Source organism: Sphaerodactylus townsendi, linkage group LG06 (genome assembly GCF_021028975.2).
Source record: "Sphaerodactylus townsendi isolate TG3544 linkage group LG06, MPM_Stown_v2.3, whole genome shotgun sequence".
Classification (NCBI taxonomy): domain Eukaryota; kingdom Metazoa; phylum Chordata; class Lepidosauria; order Squamata; family Sphaerodactylidae; genus Sphaerodactylus; species Sphaerodactylus townsendi.
Window position 1 is genome coordinate 47,745,631 of NC_059430.1, and position 18,099 is coordinate 47,763,729.

General features: G+C 42.9%; 2 protein-coding genes across 5 annotated transcripts in view; both read left to right on the top strand.

Annotated features, from left to right (window-relative positions):
* Window positions 1–7,332, top strand: part of TMCC3 (transmembrane and coiled-coil domain family 3) — a 128,385-nt gene extending 121,053 nt beyond the window's left edge. For all 3 annotated transcript variants that reach the window (XM_048500598.1, XM_048500599.1, XM_048500600.1), the window contains exon 4: window positions 6,106–7,332. In XM_048500598.1, coding sequence (XP_048356555.1) covers window positions 6,106–6,408 — 303 coding nt within the window. In that variant the 3' untranslated portion in view covers window positions 6,409–7,332. The remainder of the gene's footprint in view (window positions 1–6,105) is intronic.
* A 10,573-nt stretch (window positions 7,333–17,905) lies between these two features.
* The window catches only part of CEP83 (centrosomal protein 83), a 30,108-nt gene continuing 29,914 nt past the window's right edge, over window positions 17,906–18,099 (top strand). The window contains exon 1 of one of the 2 annotated variants that reach the window (XM_048501417.1): window positions 17,906–17,975. The gene's annotated coding sequence lies outside the window, so the exon portion shown is untranslated. Of the gene's footprint in view, window positions 17,976–18,045; window positions 18,092–18,099 lie in introns of those variants that run through there. The other variant, XM_048501416.1, reaches the window with a different exon arrangement.

Here is an 18,099-nt window from a genome sequence, read left to right on the forward strand (position 1 = left end):
TCCAGACGGCCCTCCCGTCCCTAAGAAACCAGTTAAGGGTTGCCCCAAGGGTTCAATGGAAATTTTTCCACAAGCAAAGGGATACCCCAGATGCATTTCCTCTACCCGAATATTTTGAGAGACGCATTAGGAAGGAATGGCTTGACTTGGCAGCCAGCAAGAGTTGTCCGGCACACCTTAAGAGTTTTTATGTGCTCCCTGGCCATATCCACAACGTCATCAAGTCCCCATTAGTTGATGCACCAGTTGTCGCCCTACAGTCGGGGGGGGTTGGTTACCAAGGATGGGGAGGGATCTCTCAAAGATTCCATTGATCGTAGGGCCGATGTTTTCCTGAAACGCCTTCATGATAGGCTTGCCTTGACTATTCGGGCCCTTGCCCCATCTTCCACCATGGCTAGAGCCTTGATTTTATGGCTACGTAGATTACTTACCATGATTCCCCCCGAGGCACAGGGATTGAGAGAGGGCTTAGAAAGGGTGTTAACTGCGGTCTCTTACTGGGCCGATTCCACTTTTGATTCTCTTACGCTGGTCTCGAGGGCCTTAGCGTTAGGTGTTGTGGTGAGACGACAAGCCTGGTTAAGGGCTTGGTCGGCAGACTTTCACTCCAAACAGGTAGTCTCTACCTATGATTACCATGGTTCTAGGCTGTTTGGGAAGGAATTAGATGCCGTCCTGGAGACTAAGGGTAATAAAAAATTCATGCCGAGGTATGTTAGGTCAGATCAGGGATCCTCCACATACAAGGGTTATAATACCTTCCGCACACAACGTACACTGGCTCGGGCTCCCAGAGACGGCAGGCGTTGGTTCCCTCAACAGCAACATCAACAACAACAGCCTTTTCGTAGACGAAACTACTTCAACAACTCCTTTCGTCCCTCCAATCCTCGTCAACCGAACAGAGGAGGAAAAACATTCCAAACGGAACGACCTCCCCGATCTTGACTGCAATCACGTCCCAGTGGGTGGTCGTCTGCAATTTTTTCACCACCGATGGGTAGGCGACCACGTAGATCGGTGGACGAAGGAGGTCGTATCATCAGGTTACCTGCTGGAGTTTTCAACATTTCCACGCTCCCGATTCAGAACGTATCCCCCCCAATGCAATCCGGACAAATTAAAAAGAACAACAGAAGCCATCCAACATCTGCTAAGCATTCAGGCCATCGAACCTGTACCCATATCGGAGCGTTCTTACGGTGTTTATTCTCATTTTTTCACCGTGCCCAAAAAGAACGGCGATTGGCGAGCAATATTGAACCTTCGATATGTGAACAGATTCATCAGGCTTCGGCATTTCAAGATGGAAACACTTCGCTCCATTGTAGAGGCCCTCCGCCCAGGCGACTTTTTGACATCACTCGACCTGACGGAGGCATATCTTCATATACCCATCAATCCTCTACACAGACGGTTCCTTCGATTTGCCGTGGGTCCGGATCATTTTCAGTACAAGGCCCTCCCATTTGGGCTGGCTACGGCACCGAGGGTTTTCTCGAAGATTCTGCTAGCCCCCATCATGGCTCTACGGGAAAGAGGTCTACACATTCACCCGTACCTCGACGACATATTGATTCGGTCGGGATCCAGAGAACAAGCTCTTCGAGACCTGGACGCTGTCCTGTCGTCGCTTCGCCACCACGGGTTTCTGGTCAACATGCAGAAGAGTTTCTTGACTCCCACCACACGCATGGAACATCTGGGTGCGATTATCGATACTGTGCACAATCGACTCTTCATTCCGCCGGCAAAGATACACAAGATCCAACGTCTGGTAGCTATCTTCCTGTCTGCCAGGAAGGCTTCCCTCCTCCAGCTCGCCAAGCTGATGGGGCTGTTCATATCGGTCATCGATATGTTACAGTGGGGGAGATTCCACGCACGGGTCCTACAACAATTTCTGCAGCCTCATCAATTCCGCACAATGAGGAAGGAGGACAGGTCACTTCAGATTCCCAGCCAGCTTCGTGCCAGCCTCCGATGGTGGTCCCATCAACGGAACCTTTCCAAGGGGAAAGTTTACATCTATCCTCACAGACTACAGTTGTACACCGACGCCAGTCTTCGCGGATGGGGCGCTTCCTTGCAGGAGAGTTCGGCACAGGGGATCTGGACGCCAGAGCAGTCTTGCTTTCCGATCAACCTGCTGGAGTTGAGAGCCATACTTCTAGCATTACAGACTTTTCAGGATCAGATCCAGGGTTGTCATCTATTAGTCCGTACCTGTTATGTCTCAAAGAATCAGGAGTCGGAGGAACAAAACATGGTGCTTTATTTCAAAGCTGCTACTCACACATAGCCTAAAATCACTCTGCAGCTGTGCTCAATATAACACACCTACTGATTACCAATTCCAGTGCAACAGCTGCAGACTCTTAAAACAATACAGTACCTCACAATCAATACAATACATTACAGTACCGACAACATTGCGGCCAAGGCCCATTTGAACAATCAGGGGGGATCCAGATCCCCACGTCTTCATCGGCAAGCAGTGGAAATATTGACCTGGGCCGAGACCCATCTTCTGTCACTATCAGCAGAGCATATTCAAGGGAACCTCAACGTACAAGCGGACTGGTTGAGCCGACAAACAGTGGTCGAGGCCGAATGGAAACTTCATCCAGACCTGTTCCAGTTAATCATTCAAACCTTCGGCAATCCCAGCATCAATCTGTTTGCCTCCGCACAGAATTGTCAACTTCCGCGGTTCTTCACCAGGTATTTCCACAGGAACGCATTGGCAGTGGACGCTCTGACAACACCATGGCCACAAGAGCTTCTATATGCATTTCCACCGACTCCGGTCATTCCGAAGCTGATCAGGAAGATCTGGTCAGAAAAAGCCGAAGTAGTGCTGGTGGCGCCTTGGTGGCCCAGACGTCCGTGGTTTTTCTCAATCCTCCAACTAGCAGTGTCCCCTCCTCTACGACTGCCCACCCCCATGGACATGCTGTCTCAGGGTCCAATAGTGCACCCCAATCCCAGTTGGTTTTGTCTGACCGCATGGCTCTTGAGCGCAAGATCCTAGCCAGGAGGGGTTACTCCGCACAGGTAATAGCCACTATTATTGCATCACGCAGACCATCTACAATCCAAATTTATGATTCATCGTGGAAGTCATTTCTATCGTGGGCTCAATCCAACGACATCGATCCCTTACTGCCTTCGGTTCCACAGGTGCTTCGCTTTCTGCAATCCGGGTTCGAGAAGGGCCTCAGAAGCTCCACTCTACGCAGACAACTTGCAGGTCTTACGACAATATGGCCAAAGGTTCAAGGGGTTCCAATGTCCAGGCATCACGACATCATTCGATTCCTCAAGGGTGTCTCACAGAAACAACCACCCATAGTACACAGGTTCCCGTCGTGGAGGCTCAACTTGGTACTTTCGGCCCTTACCAAACCTCCCTTTGAGCCGATTCAATCAGTGGACCTGAAGTGGATCCGTATGAAGCTTCTATTCTTAGTCGCCATCACTACCGCTCGAAGAGTGTCGGAGTTGCAGGCTCTTTCAGTCAATTCTCAACATTGCATATTTCATAAGGACAGAGTTGTTATGCATCTCGACCCCACATTCGTCCCAAAGGTAGCTTCATCCTTTCATCTGAAGCAAGAGATCATCATCCCTACCTTCTGTCCAGCTCCTTCACAACCTAAGGAGATTCTTTGGCATTTGCTGGACGTCCGCAGAGCGCTGAAGTGCTATATAATTCGTACCGAGCCTATCAGGCGGACTTAGTCTCTCTTCATAAACATAGCCTCGCCTAATCTGGGAGCCCAGATGTCAAAGGCATCCCTAAGTTACACACTTAGATCTTGCATTAGTGAGGCATATAAGGCATCTCACACATCAGTCCCTTCTGGTATTACTGCCCATTCTACTAGATGTGCCGCAGCTAATGCTGCATTTCGACGCCACATCCCCTTAGAAGAGGTGTGCAAGGCCGCTACATGGTCTTCGGCCTCTTCCTTTATTAAGCATTATAGATTACATACCATGTCTGCAAATGAGACTGCCTTCGGCACGCGCGTGCTGGAGCATATCTTTGGAGACTGAATTTCCCACCCGTTAAGGGACACTGCTCGGGGAGGTCCCACATCCAAGATGCCCGAAATCGCCTCCAGGAGAACGGTCCATTGGTACTTACCCTGAAGGGGCCTTCTCCTGTGGGGCGATGAGGGCATCTTGGCCCTCCCTCGGATTATATCAGTCTCCAGTGTAGTCATACAGTCCTAGGGATAGCTATACTAATAAGTTCAGTACTCTTCAGAGTTATGACAGACTTGTCGACAACAGTTAGTAGTTTTTATCGAAGTTCTTGACGTTTCAATGTTCTGTTATATGTTTATTACACTGTTCTTGTTACTTCCTGTTATATTTCTTGAGAGAGTTAAAGCTTTCGTTACTGCTGTGTCATTCGAATACTGGAGATCTAAGATGGAGCCCAACCAATCCACAGGAAGTGACATCGTTTAGCCCTGCCTCCCTGAGTATAGGTTGGAAATCACCCACATCCAAGATGCCCTCATCGCCCCACAGGAGAAGGCCCCTTCAGGGTAAGTACCAATGGACCGCTCTAGAGGTTCCTGGATGATGCAAATGTATTGGATCCCTTCCAGCCCAGTTTCCATGCTGGCCATGGGACTAAGATGGTACTGGACGCAGTTGTGGATGAACTCCGGCTTCATCTGGACGGAGGTGGTTCGACGCTGCTGGTGTTGTTAGATCTCACCGCAGCGTTCGATGTAGTAGATCACGACCTTTTGGTCCACTGCCTTGCCGATATCGGAGTTCGGGGGTCAGCCTTGTGCTGGTTGGCCTCATTTCTCTGAGACCGGGGACTGCTGGTGACATTGTGGGGGAGAGAGCTCCAGGTGCTACCCCATAGTTTGTGGGGTTCCAGGGGGTGATCCTCTCCCCGATGCTTTTTAACATCTACATGCACTCCCTGGCAAGATTGGTCCGGAGTTTTGCGCTGCAGTGTCACCAATATGCTGATGACACCCAGCTCGTGTTCATGATGGAGGGCAGCCCGTCTTCGGCCCCGGAACTCTCCAGCATTGTTTGGAGACTGTTGCTGGTTGGTTGAGAGCGAGTCAGCTGAAGTTAAATCCTATGAAGATGGAGGTTCTGTGGCTGGGTTGAGGAGAGCGACCGGTGGACTTTTGTGTGCCAACGTTGGATGGCGAGGTTTTACACGTAGCCTCATCCGTTAAAAGCCTGGGAGTAACCTTGGACCCAGCGTTATCGCTGGAGTCCCAGGTTGCTCAAACTGCCCGGGTGGTGTTCGATCACCTGTGGCAGGCATGACAACTGGCCCCATATCTGTCCCGTTTTGACTTGGCCACAGTGATCCATGCAATGGTCACCTCCAGAATTGATTATTGTAACTTGCTTTACGCTGGCCTGCCTTTGACTGTGACCTGGAAACTTAAACTTGTTCAACATGCAGCAGCCAAGCTCCTTCCAGGAACATCTATCCGGGACTGGATTACACCGGTCCTGTACCACCTTCATTGGCTGCCCATCGAGTTCCGGATCATGTTCAAGGTGTTGGTTTTAACCTTTAAGGCTATAAGCGGCCTTGAGCCTGCATATCTGAGGGACCGAGTCTCCCCATATTGCCCCGCTAGGTCACTCTGCTCCTCGGAGGAGAACCTATTGGAGGTCCCTGACCCAAAAGTCATCCGGCTGGCCTCCACAAGGGCTAGGGCTTTTACAGCCCTGGCTCCTACCTGGTGGAACAGGCTCCCTAGGGCAGGAGTCTGCAACCTGCGGCTCTCCAGATGTTCATGGACTACAATTCCCATTAGCCCCTGCCAGGGGTTGGCATAAGTCAGATGTGACTAAATGGCAAAAATTAAAATTGGAAATCATGATACAAATCATAATTGTTGGTTCTTGCACACTTCCTCTTTTCAGAATTACAATTTCATATATTTGCAATGTTAATGTCGTTTATCAAACCGTTCTAAATTAATTTTAAATATGATCGGGGGGGATGACCCCTGTAGATTAGGGTATCCCCTAATCATGTAGAATTGTTTGGTGTAGTTCGTAATCTGGTTCTTTATCCCTCCCCCCTTGTATCAATAGGAAGCCTTGGAATCTTGCCAGACGCGTGTTTCAAAACTCGAGCTCCATCAACAAGAACAGCAAGCTCTGCAGTCAGAGACCGTTAATGCCAAAGTTCTGCTTGGGAAATGTATAAACGTAGTCTTGGCCTTCATGACTGTCATCCTAGTGTGTGTTTCCACCATAGCAAAGTTTATTGCTCCTATGATGAGGAGCCGTTTCCATATTCTCTGCACCTTTTTTGCAGTGACTGTCCTTGCAATCTTATGCAAAAACTGGGATCACATTATCTGTGCCATTGAAAAGACGATCATACCAAGATGAATCTACAATTCAAGAGCCTTTCTATTTTTAATATAAGAAATACTTATAAACATACTGCCAAATTTTTAATTTTGCAGTGTAACTGTGCAAACTGGACAAAGAATTTCCCTTTTGGATATAAATATGTAAGATCACTCATTAGCTGGTGATCAGTTGCACTGCATGGAATGAGCCGAATCTGTTATAAATTGGTTACTTGTGTAAATCTTTTTGCCTTAATCCAATCAACTATTCTAGGAGGGGTGCAGGAGAACCCAAGTAACAACAATCCTAGCTGGGAGAATTATGTACTAATATGTGGTAATCTATATCAGTTCTCCTCTTAAAAGAACAAACAGCTTCTCTCCCCTTTTGGAACATATGCAAACGATAAAGTGAGTTAAAAACACCTTGGGAAGGGCTAGCTTACATTTCCTGTATTTCCCAAGGACCAGCATCTAATAAGCTGAACCTGTGGTAAGAGTTTGATATTTCTGTGGCATACCGTTGACATTGGTCCAAGAATCAAGTTATTTTTGACTGTTTCTAGAGCATTTTTGCCTTACAACTTAATATTCTGTTTCGATTTTTTATGAACTTGAAATATATAAATGGCTGATTCATGTGTTGAATGAATGATGACATGTAAAACCTGTTATTCACAAAGGAGTTTCTATGCCTTTTGGAGAAATCTCTACAGCCCAAAAAGAATACCATTTTGACAGAAACGGAAAATAGGAGAAATGGTATCCTGCGTTGTTGGGTTTGAAGTGATCAGTGTCCTTATGACTAAAGCCCCTGTCAAGGGTTGTTTTGGATTGTGGGTACAGGGAGAATGTCCTGCATACAATTTCCCCAATATATGCCATTTTGTCTGAAAGAGGCAATGTATATATATTCCAGCTTTGGAACCTGCATACCAGATTCTGTTCTGGATTTTACTATGCATATACCGAAGCTGAAAACATGTGCATTGGTAAAACAGTGATCACCTTATCAGGATAATTTTGTGTAATGCATTCTCCTGCATCAGATATAATGTCTGAAAAGGTCTCTAGTGCAGGCAATGGCATGTGTATAGAAGGAACAAAATGAGCCTAGTAGTACAACAGTTTTAAACTTACAACCATTTCGTTGGTTTGTTTTACACTTTATGCCTTTTATACTTTCTAGCTCAGTGGTTTCTTCCTCCTGTCCAACTACTGATCAACCAACCTATCTGTCATCACTTCTCTGATCCTGACTACTGTTGCTCTCTGACCAACCTCCAACTACATCAGGGTGGTATTCTCAAATCAGTGTGTTTCAGTTAACAATAACACCGCTATCACTGTGAAGTTTGTATTAAAATAAAGCTTCATATTTAAAAAATCCACTTGTATAAGTAGAATAAATCTGGCCAGGAGTAATAAAGTAGAATATTATACTAGTATTTCTGTTGGAATGTAAATTTTTTTAAAGCTCAAATGGCATTTATTTATTTACGGTGGTTGAGGAACTCTTATAACACCATTTATATGTTTTAATTTGTTGGAATCTCATTCAACCAACATACCGCTACTCCATTTCATGTTTCCCATTCATTTCAGTGAATCTTGCATAAGAAATTCCTGGCGGGTTGTGCTTCTAAAGCACATCCAGATGAAGAGTATCTGTGGTGGAAGTAATGCTGTATATGACCAGCACCATTATAGAAAAAACCTTGTCTATAATAAAAGGGTAAAGAGGAGCTTTGCTGCCAGGAACAGATGGCAGCAAAAAAAATTACTTAAAAAAAACCTGCCTGGGTATCAGAACAGATGAATGTGCAGAAAAATAAATAGGAACTCTGTTTTTAAAGTTGATATTCAAAATGACTCAGCTAAATTAGTGATGCCGCAATATCACAGAAACTATTCAGAAAATGCTCATGATGCTACTGCAACCTTCATTCTCAGGTAAAGTGCACTTGCTTGTCCTAAGTATCACAGCTACCCAGTAATTTTGGGCAGGGCTGGTTCCAGGTTTTGGGGGCCTTGGGCAGAAAGTGTCTAGGGCCCCCTCTGCTCACCATCAGCCCCCCGCTCATACCTGCCTTCCTCTCATACGCCCATCACCTGCCTGCACACCTTCCTGTCATCTGCATCCACAGCTACCCTCATGGCCTACAGCTGGGAGTTTTGGTGGCTGAAAGCTTGCAAACAAGCAGGTGGGGCGGTGCACAGGAAGCTGGCAGGGAAGGCACCTCAGCAGGGAGTCAGTGGCAGTGAGCCCCACAAGAAGAGCTGAGCCCTGACAGCTGCCCCGTTTCAGGCTATGCTGACCCAAGCCCAGACTTCAGGTATAATTAAATTCTGCATGTTAAATTCTGCATGTTAAAAATGGAACAACGTGATTCTTGCCTTTAAAGCAGTATAGGGATGTGGCAGCTTGGTGAATAGAAATAGCATAGTGAGGAGAAATACTTGCCTCTTCTTCTTTTACTGCTTATTCCCTTCCCTCAATCTGCTTTTCCAGACTCATTTCACCTAACATATTTGAAATTTCCAGAGCTGGCAAAAGAAAGAAGCTTGGGAGAAAGTGGAGGTGGAGAGCAGCTGGAAAGAGAATGTTATTTTCACTCTTTCCCCAGGATGCTTTGCAAACATATTTGTTCTAACTAAAAGCACATTCATTCTGTTAGTGAGTGGCATGCTGAGAGACTAGCAGTGGCAGCCATAGCAATCATTCAAACACCCTTTTGGGAAAGACAAAACCCAGAAGGTTGATATGCTTTGGGGAGAAGTTAGTATATCATGAGGATATGCATTAAAGACTGGTAATGCTTGCCCTTTCAAAAGCCGTTTAATATCTCTGTGGACTTGATAACAAACAGCCCAACTCCACAGTGTCAAATACCGTGAACTGTTTATTTTTTTTATAATCCAGAGGACAGTGGATCTAACAACTGTTTTAAAACCTGCATTTGGCTGTTTGTTCAGCCCTGTGAAATTCTGCAGAACCTCCACATAACTGTCAAGCATGGCATACAAACTAAACTGATATTAAAGTTATATTGTCCCTTCCCCGAGTTTTCATAAACAGAATGCTTTGCATGAGAAGAGTTTAGACACATCTAAAAACAGGAATCTAAACGGAATGTCTGACATTAATTGTATCTTCTATTGTTTTAACCATCGTCATGTTCTGCTGTTTTTAGATTCTTGTTTCAAAATGTTTTTATCACAGCTAGCAGTTTTCTGGGTAATTCCTGTTGGTTACATTAGGAGTCTGTATCCTATAAATCCATTTAATGATTGATGACCTTGATTGGTGTGTTATCAAAGTACCTTTCTTAAGCAACTATTATTCCTAACAATGGATTATGCCCTGTCACTTGAGAATTAATGTGCAATCCCCCCACCCCAATCTCTTGTGACGCCTGTTCAGTGTAAAGATATTCATTTGTTTTCCCTGGATTTAGTCCAGAACCCACATATCCCTTCCCTTCAGAGGATTTCCCTTGTTTTGATTAGCAGACCTTGTGACGCAGCTTGGGAACATCTTGACTTTTCCTTCTATTAAAAAAGTGCTTTTCCATCTTAAATAATCTAAACAGCATTGAAAGTCACTACAGTTAAGATTTTCTAACTCCTCTGTCAAAAACGTATGTTTTAAAATTTATAAGTGTTTCTCTGCACAGGACAATTTTCCACTGTAAAAATTATTTTTCTTAAGTACTGAAATTTCTCTTAATTTCTCATTCTGGTCCTAGCTCATAATTTATTAAGAAACTGTATTGTCGAAGGCTTTCACGGCCGGAATCACTTGGGTGCTGTGTGGTTTCTGGGCTGTATGGCCGTGTTCTAGCAGCATTCTCTCCTGACGTTTCGCCTGCATCTGTGGCTGGCATCTTTGATCCTCTGAAGATGCCAGCCACAGATGCAGGCGAAACGTCAGGAGAGAATGCTGCTAGAACACGGCCATACAGCCCAGAAACCACACAGCACCCAAATATTAAGAAACTGTCACCATCAAGTCCAATACCACTAACTTTCTTAGCAAAGTATTCTTTGCTGAGAATAGGGATTTCTTTACTTTCCCCAGTATAGTACAGTAGGCTACCCTATCTGAAATGTATAGTATTTGGGGGGGGGGGGGGGGGGGGGGATTGCAAAATGCAGAGTCCACCTGTTGGTAGCTGCCTCTTTGGAAAAAATACAAATTAAAACTTTATGCCATATTCTTCCTAGTTTATGGTGCAATTCACCAAGTACTTCTGCAGCAAATCAGAATTTATTTCAGCTATGGTGGAGCCTTTATAAAACCTGCTGAAATGAACTCACGTTCATTTCAATACCTTGAACTCGCAGATGATACATTTCAGGAAGATATTTCTCCTTTCATGCATCCATGAGAATAATTCTGAAAGCTATCTCGTGGATTGCAAATGTTATATAAGAATTCTCTCTTCATTTACTTGAGTTAATTGATATCTTCTGTTCTTGGTCCCACCCTTGTTTTGATTAGCAGACCTTGTGACGCAGCTTGGGAACATCTTGACTTTTCCTTCCATTAAAAAAGTTTGGATGTCACCTCAATATCTGTCAAGCATTATGTTTTAGTTTTTTCCATGCTTGGAAGAAATCAATGTTTAATATCTCTCCAACACAATCTATTTATCTGATGTTAATGCAAATAGTATAGGATTTAAATATACTTATATTGTCATATCAGGTGCAAGGTATTTACTGGGTGCAAGGTATTTACTGCACAGAATTGGCCCAGGTATTAAATGGCACAGCATATTCTAGAAGCATGCAGGGAACACAGTTAAGACTCATAGTGTGCAAAAGTCCAAGTTTTCCTATGAAAACAGCTCTGGCTGGACTTTATTGAAACAGGCCTGTTTGAATCCTGAACATGCCAACTTGAAGCCTATGTATTTCAATAAGTGTTAGATGCCACTTCTCTGCTGCTTAGAGATTTTTTGTTGGGAGAATTCCAAATGCAGGGACAAGATGAGGGACTACTAGCCATTTAATGTGAGGGGAAGGCATGACAGAAGCCACTGAAGAAAGATGATCCTCAAACAACTGAAGCTGATTACCAGCTTTCCCTTTTCACAGCTCATATATCTGGAACGAGTATAGGATTCCATGTCTAGTGGCAGACTGTAAGAGGCACTGGCAAAAGTCAAAACTGGTTTGGTTGCAAGCTGAGGAGCAAGGAATCTTGAACAGCATTTTAGGTCCAATACCTTCAAACAAGCAATACTGTTGCCCCTTTGGCAGTTTCTTGAGAAGGTTCAGATATTTTAAGCAACATGACTTGCACAGGGCCACTGGGGGAGGCCTTAATTTTACTGGACTGAATATGCATCTGTATCAAACATATCGCTTCATAACAAGATTATGGAAAATTGCTGTTCATACTTCAGTGTACAATGTAACACTGTACAAAAAATGCCCCCCTTCCTTCATCCAATATATATAAATATAAATATAAAAAACCCTTCAGGGATATCACATTATACTTAATAACCTACTAATGAAAGGCCTAGTTGAATGAAGTGTCCATAATATTAATATTGTTGGAGGAATGTGATCAGAATTCAGAGCTTTTATTTTGCATACAATTTAGTCAAATTGAAAAGCCAGAATTAATTGTACTTAAACCATTTTTTTCCAGTTCATTTAAGTGGGAATTAATTTGGTTCAAAGCCAAGCATTTTGCTTTGCACCTTATCCTAAATATATTTTGCAAGTAAGTGCTAATGATGCCAATAGCACTTATACTAGTTTATTAGAAACTCTGTTTTAAAAAAAACTCCAGAAAGTTACTTTTCCAAAATATAAAGTTAGCAGCATCATATATCCACTCGATTTGTGTGGTGTACTACATTTATTACAACTGGGTACAAGGGTCCAGTTTGTTCCAATCAATTTTTCATACATTCAAATCACCCAGATACAATTTTAGAATTGTAGCGTATATGTATTAGGGGTTACTACACATTATTCCAGAGCGGTAGCAAAGTTAGTCTGTTTCAGAACAACGAAAAGGATTCTTTTGAGATTTCAAAATCTAACAATAGAAAACTGATTGTATTTGGGGTACCATAGGGTTCTTGTCAGTTCTTACACACTTTATGTGGCAGTAAATGCACGCTAGTCACTGTACGTACATACAACAAGGAACCAATCCCAGCTCTCTGGAATGTGTATATGACTGGGATAAAGCAACTTAACTGAGAGATCAAACTGAAGATAGAACTTTCCTATCTCCTGATAAAAAGAATGCTCATTTGGAATATATTATGATTCTTCTCTATTCCTATTAAACTGTCTTCGAATCAACTATGAAGGTCTGTTGTATTTACAAACATGCGAGTTAGACTACACATTGTTTTTATGCGTATAGGTAAATAAGGTAATGTGAACTAGCATAGCGTTTAGAAAAACAATTCAGGCTGGAAATGGCTATATACTTTTTCCACAACAAAAATATTCTGTGTTGTAGCTGAATGTTTGAATTTCCATTAATGTAACCTTGCCTTATTGTGTTTCATTTCAGTTATGGAACTCAGTGGTGCTTTTCTCTTGTACGAGATTTTCAATTAGGCTAGTCCTTGCTGCTCCACTACTGATGTTTATAAGTTTGAGACATAAAACATGCACACATTCTAAACACTGTGGGTTGGATTCAGAGTACTTTGAATGAAGCCCCACTTGCAAAATGGGGAACTTGCCCATGGCTGTCCTACCTCTGAAATCCTAAATCACTACAAGTGAGACAGGTCTCCCCCCACCCCCAAAGAGAGTAGGGTGTCATGTGGGATTCTGCAGTAGGAGGGGGGGGGATCAGTTCTCACCTTCTGACAGTTTTAGATCCAACCTATAATTTACATATTGTATAAGATTGTTCTAAAAAGAATATACAGCACTGTGACAGTGTTTGGTGTTAAATAAGATGTGAGTATAGAATGGAGACTGTGCAAAATAGGATGAGAGTTGCCTATATTTAAGTTAACTTTACATTAGAACAAGTTAGTATATTTCAGGAACAATGTTGCAAATTCCTGAAATGCATGCAGGGATCTTTTATGGCCCTGTACTAATTCAGAGTCTGATCCACAGTATGAATCTGAAAAAATAGTGTACATACTGTTTGCATGGGGGTTGGTTGGCTGTCTTGTAAAATTTTAATTTATTGCATATGTTTGGTGGATTAAGTTGTACCCCAAGTTGTCCTTCCCTTTCTTGTTTTTTTGTAAGATAATGCCAATGTGGAAAAAAGTCTATTTAAAAGAGTCTATCTACTAAAAGTCTATCTACATTTAATGAAAAAAGTCTCAGTGTATGTAGCATAACAATTGTGTAACCATACCACTTTCATTTTGTGTGGTACTGTGTAAATATGTGTATTAGCATTCTTTATTGTGTTCTGTATATTTCATAGGGTGATCATGAGGGCTTCAAGGAGCCCTTGACTTTTTTAAAATAAACATTTTTAAATTTCCTTAGTATTTATGTTAAGTCTATTCAGTGTATCCTCTGAAATTTCTAACATATGACACACGGCCAAGATTTTCGCAGTTCATACAGTGGCTTTAAATTGGTAATGACTGTCCAAACTGAACCATACATACTGTAATAGAAAAGAAGCTCCTGTATTGCCAGGGAAGTTGGGCAAACTTGCAGAAGGAGTAAGTTGCACTGAGTTGTGAGACTTATTTATGAACAAGCATGCACATGGCCACACTCTAAAGCATCTAAACCTCAATCAGAGAGCTAGCCTCTCTTTTGTCAGGATAGCCGATCTTTTTGTCTGAAGATGAGATAAAGAGTTGGATCCAAAAGTCCAGAGGAAATTACAAAGATATGCTCCATTCAAGGAAAGACACCATAAGGTTGAATATTTGAATGCTACTGAATGTGGGCCCTGGCCTTGATAACCCAGGCTAGCCTGATATCAGATATCAGAAGCTAAGCAGGATTGGCCCTGGCTAGTAATTGGATGGGAGACCTCTAAGGAATACCAGGGTCATGATGCAGAGGCAGGCAATGGCAACCACCTCTGAACATCTTATTTTGAAAATCCTACAAATCTCCATAAGTCACCTGTGACTTAACAAAAAAAAACTTGAATGTAACCCCAAGGGCTGGTTCACATGTCACATCATTCTTGTGTGCCCCACATATTTCTGCCCTCGTCCAGCCAACCACAAGTTCTTTTGAAGTTTCATGTTCACAGCTTAATTTGCAGATGTCTGTGGCTTTTATTTGGGTTGGGATTGTATCAGGCAGGGAGAGAAGTCTTGAATCTGTTTCCACCAAACTGAATGGCCCCAAGGAGTTGACTATTGTCTGTTGGAAATTCTTTGTTCTTTCTTGCTAAAAATACAAAAACTCTCCTCTCTGTATATGTCTCTCACCATTATATGAGGTTAGCTGTAGCAGCAGAAGGAAGACGAGTCTGAATCAAAACCTTTGATGCTTTCAGGGAAAATGGGAAGACAGAAAATGGCACAGAAGTGGGTTTTTTTTAAACCACAGGAAACTCCTCAAACTACAGAAGCAGCAGCGGCAACCACCACGTTCCTCTGCCACTGGTTTACCCTCACATGGATGCTTCAATTTTACCCCCACAATGCTCACTAAGGGATGTCTGTATATTTCATATAGGCAACTTGGCTTTCTTTCAAGAGTACGCTCTTTATCCTTCCCATTTTCTAGCATATCAAGAATCTCCCAGGACTTTTAGGATTTTTGTTTTAAAAACTATTTATGTACACTAATTGCATAGTTAAGTATGTAAAGAGGGGAGTATATGTTCTTATTCCAGCTGGAAGGCAGTATGGTGACATTGTGATAAACAAGAAATGTGTTTTCTACTAGGAATGAGATGAGTCATAAGGGAGGATGTTTGTGGCAGGACAAGATAAGACTGCTGGATGACTAGGCTGAAGGACAAGGCTTGTATCAGATTGTATGTATTGAGCATGCTTAATAGGCCAATACATATTAACTTCTCCTCCTGCTCTGACGACAAACTGTATTATAATGAACATACAGGAAGAATATGGGAGGGGGGCCACATATTAAGGAGTAACATGTAAATACGTGGGCTGGAAAATTGTGACTCTAAGTACCCTTAGCCAAAAGGCTGAATTCTTGTGCGGTCAGGAGAGACAGGAGACCAAGGATCATGACTGCATAGAAATAATAGATTTACAAGTAAGTAAATTGCCTCGGAAGGGGCAATTAATGCCCTATATCAGTCCCTTTCTCTTTATCAAGGGCAGTGCATAAATATATATATACAGATTCTAAATATGTTTACGGCATAGTCCACACTTTTGGAACGATATGGGCAGAGGGGTGTGTCAAATGCAAGAGGTCAACATTTATTGCGTGAGTCCTTGGTAGAAAAATTCTTAGAAGTGTCAAAATTACCCCAGGAGGTGTAGGTAATCCATGTAAGGGGGCACCAGAAGGATGGCTCCTTTGTGGCCTATGGAAATAGGATGGCTGATCAGGAAGCTAAACAACAAGCCATGACAGGTTCATTAAGGCTTTGCCCCTTGGCCTATGCCCCTGTAACTGAATTGCCTGTAATGAAAGTGATATTCAGTTTATTCAAGAACAAGGGGGAATAAGGGATAAGGATTGTGGTAGAAGGCAATGGATGGGAGAAGGTGGGTCCCAAAAGGATACATGTTCCAGTTAGTGCAGTGGTTTCATACTGGAACACATATTAACTTCTCCTCTTGCTCTGATGACAAACTGTATTATAATGAACTTACAGGAAGAATATGGGAGGAGCCACATATTAAGGAGTAACATGTAAACTGGTGGACTGGAAAGTTGTGACTCTAAGTACCCTTAGCCAATGGGGAAACAGAGAGGGTGTGGCAAATTTGGGAGAAGGGAATAAACATGTTGTGGATATACTGTTTCGGAGGAGTCTGCCCATGTAGGGACGACTCCCCTTTCTTTGCAAATAAAGCTACTTAAAACTCTCTTCTGTAGGCTTGATATTTGATAAAAGAAATATTGGGCACCACAACATATTTTTCCCCATTAAGGCACAGCTGACTTATGGCAGCCTTCACAGGGTTTTCAAGACAAGAGATATTCCGAGATGGCTTGCCATTGCCTTTCTCCACAACATGACCCTGGTATCCCTTGGTGGTCTCTCATCCAAATACTAACCATGGCTGACCATGCTTAGCTTTTGAGATCTGACAAGATCAGGCTTGACACAAGGATAGCTTACAAAAGCATAGTTTTACAAGCATAGCATGTAAAGTGTGTAGAAATTTATAGGTGTTAACAAGTGTGAACAAAATTTCAGCCTTGAGAGTCTGAAAACAGTTTGACATGTTGTACAGAAACCCAAATGAGTTGTTTGGTTTCTACTATAATTATAATGGGGGATTTTGCTCACAGTATCATGTTTAAGAAATCATTATAATATGAAATCTTCACTTTTTCCATATTCATGGTTACAGCTCCCTCTAAAGGTAGTAATTCTAACTGCAAATCTATATCCCAGCTAGTATGTGCATGGGAGGTATTTAAGGAGATTTGAAAACACAGATTTTATTGAAGGCTGAAAAAATGTCCACATCCTTGTTTAAATTAGACAGTGGCTCAAATAGTCTAAACAACTGCAAAGTGCCAATTCACATCCTAATCTTACGTTCCATCTTGTAGTGATTACACAAGCATCACTTCACATTGAAACTGAATTTTTTTGGGGAAAAAGTGTTCAAAAATTGGATTAAGTGATTAAATTGTTTACCTAGTTAAAATACTACTCCTAGTACCCATAAGTGCTGCAACAGCTGTCTTTCTGGATCTAGACCAAAGGTTCATCATTTTGTTTTAAACTATAAAACCATCCAGATGATCTGCAGCAGCTCAAAAGTGAAATATGAGGGCAGATCTGTGCACATTCCCACACCTGAGGCATAGGGTTTCCAAACTGGAATAGAAAGTTAATGGGATGTTATTTGCTGTGCAATTTATCTATACAGACTTCATTGTAAGATACGTTATAAGGCATCTTAGGGAACAGATACGTTAGATAGGTTAGGAATTCATGTTAACCAACAGCGCCTAGAAGTGAACCAAAACGAAAACATGTCCATCATATGTTATACGTTGAAATAAAATGACCATTCTCTCAACGTAAATTCAGAATGGTCCTAAAGGGCACAATGTACATAGACTTTCGTATCTAAAAGGAAGTCCCGGGCTAAATCATTTACTCCTAAATAACATACACTGGCTGGCAACCATCAATGCTTTTGGATTTATACCATAAAACCTTGTGTCTGACCTTTACGAATCAACAGAGGTTGCACTCCTCCACATACTTGAGCGCAAACCCCACAAAACTCAATACGTTTTACATCCACGTACAACCGTACAGGATGGCGCTGCAACACACCCGGCTTGCTTCAAAGAGCACAAAATAAGCTCCACCCACTCCTCGCTTCGCGCGCTGCTTCGCGCCGCACTTTCTGTTCCGTGGCCTGACTTCCGTGTTCCCGTGATGCTCCAGGACACGGCGACAGATCTGCTCCGGTGGGTGACTGCCCACAGCTTCAAAATGGAAAGGTAGAAAAGTGTATACGGGTCCCGAGAGGGCTCAAGCAGAAACGAAGGGGCGGGGCGAACGGGCGGAGGCGCCATTTTTAAACAGCCGAAGAGGCAGGTAGTCGGTGGCGTGGCTGGTAGGTGT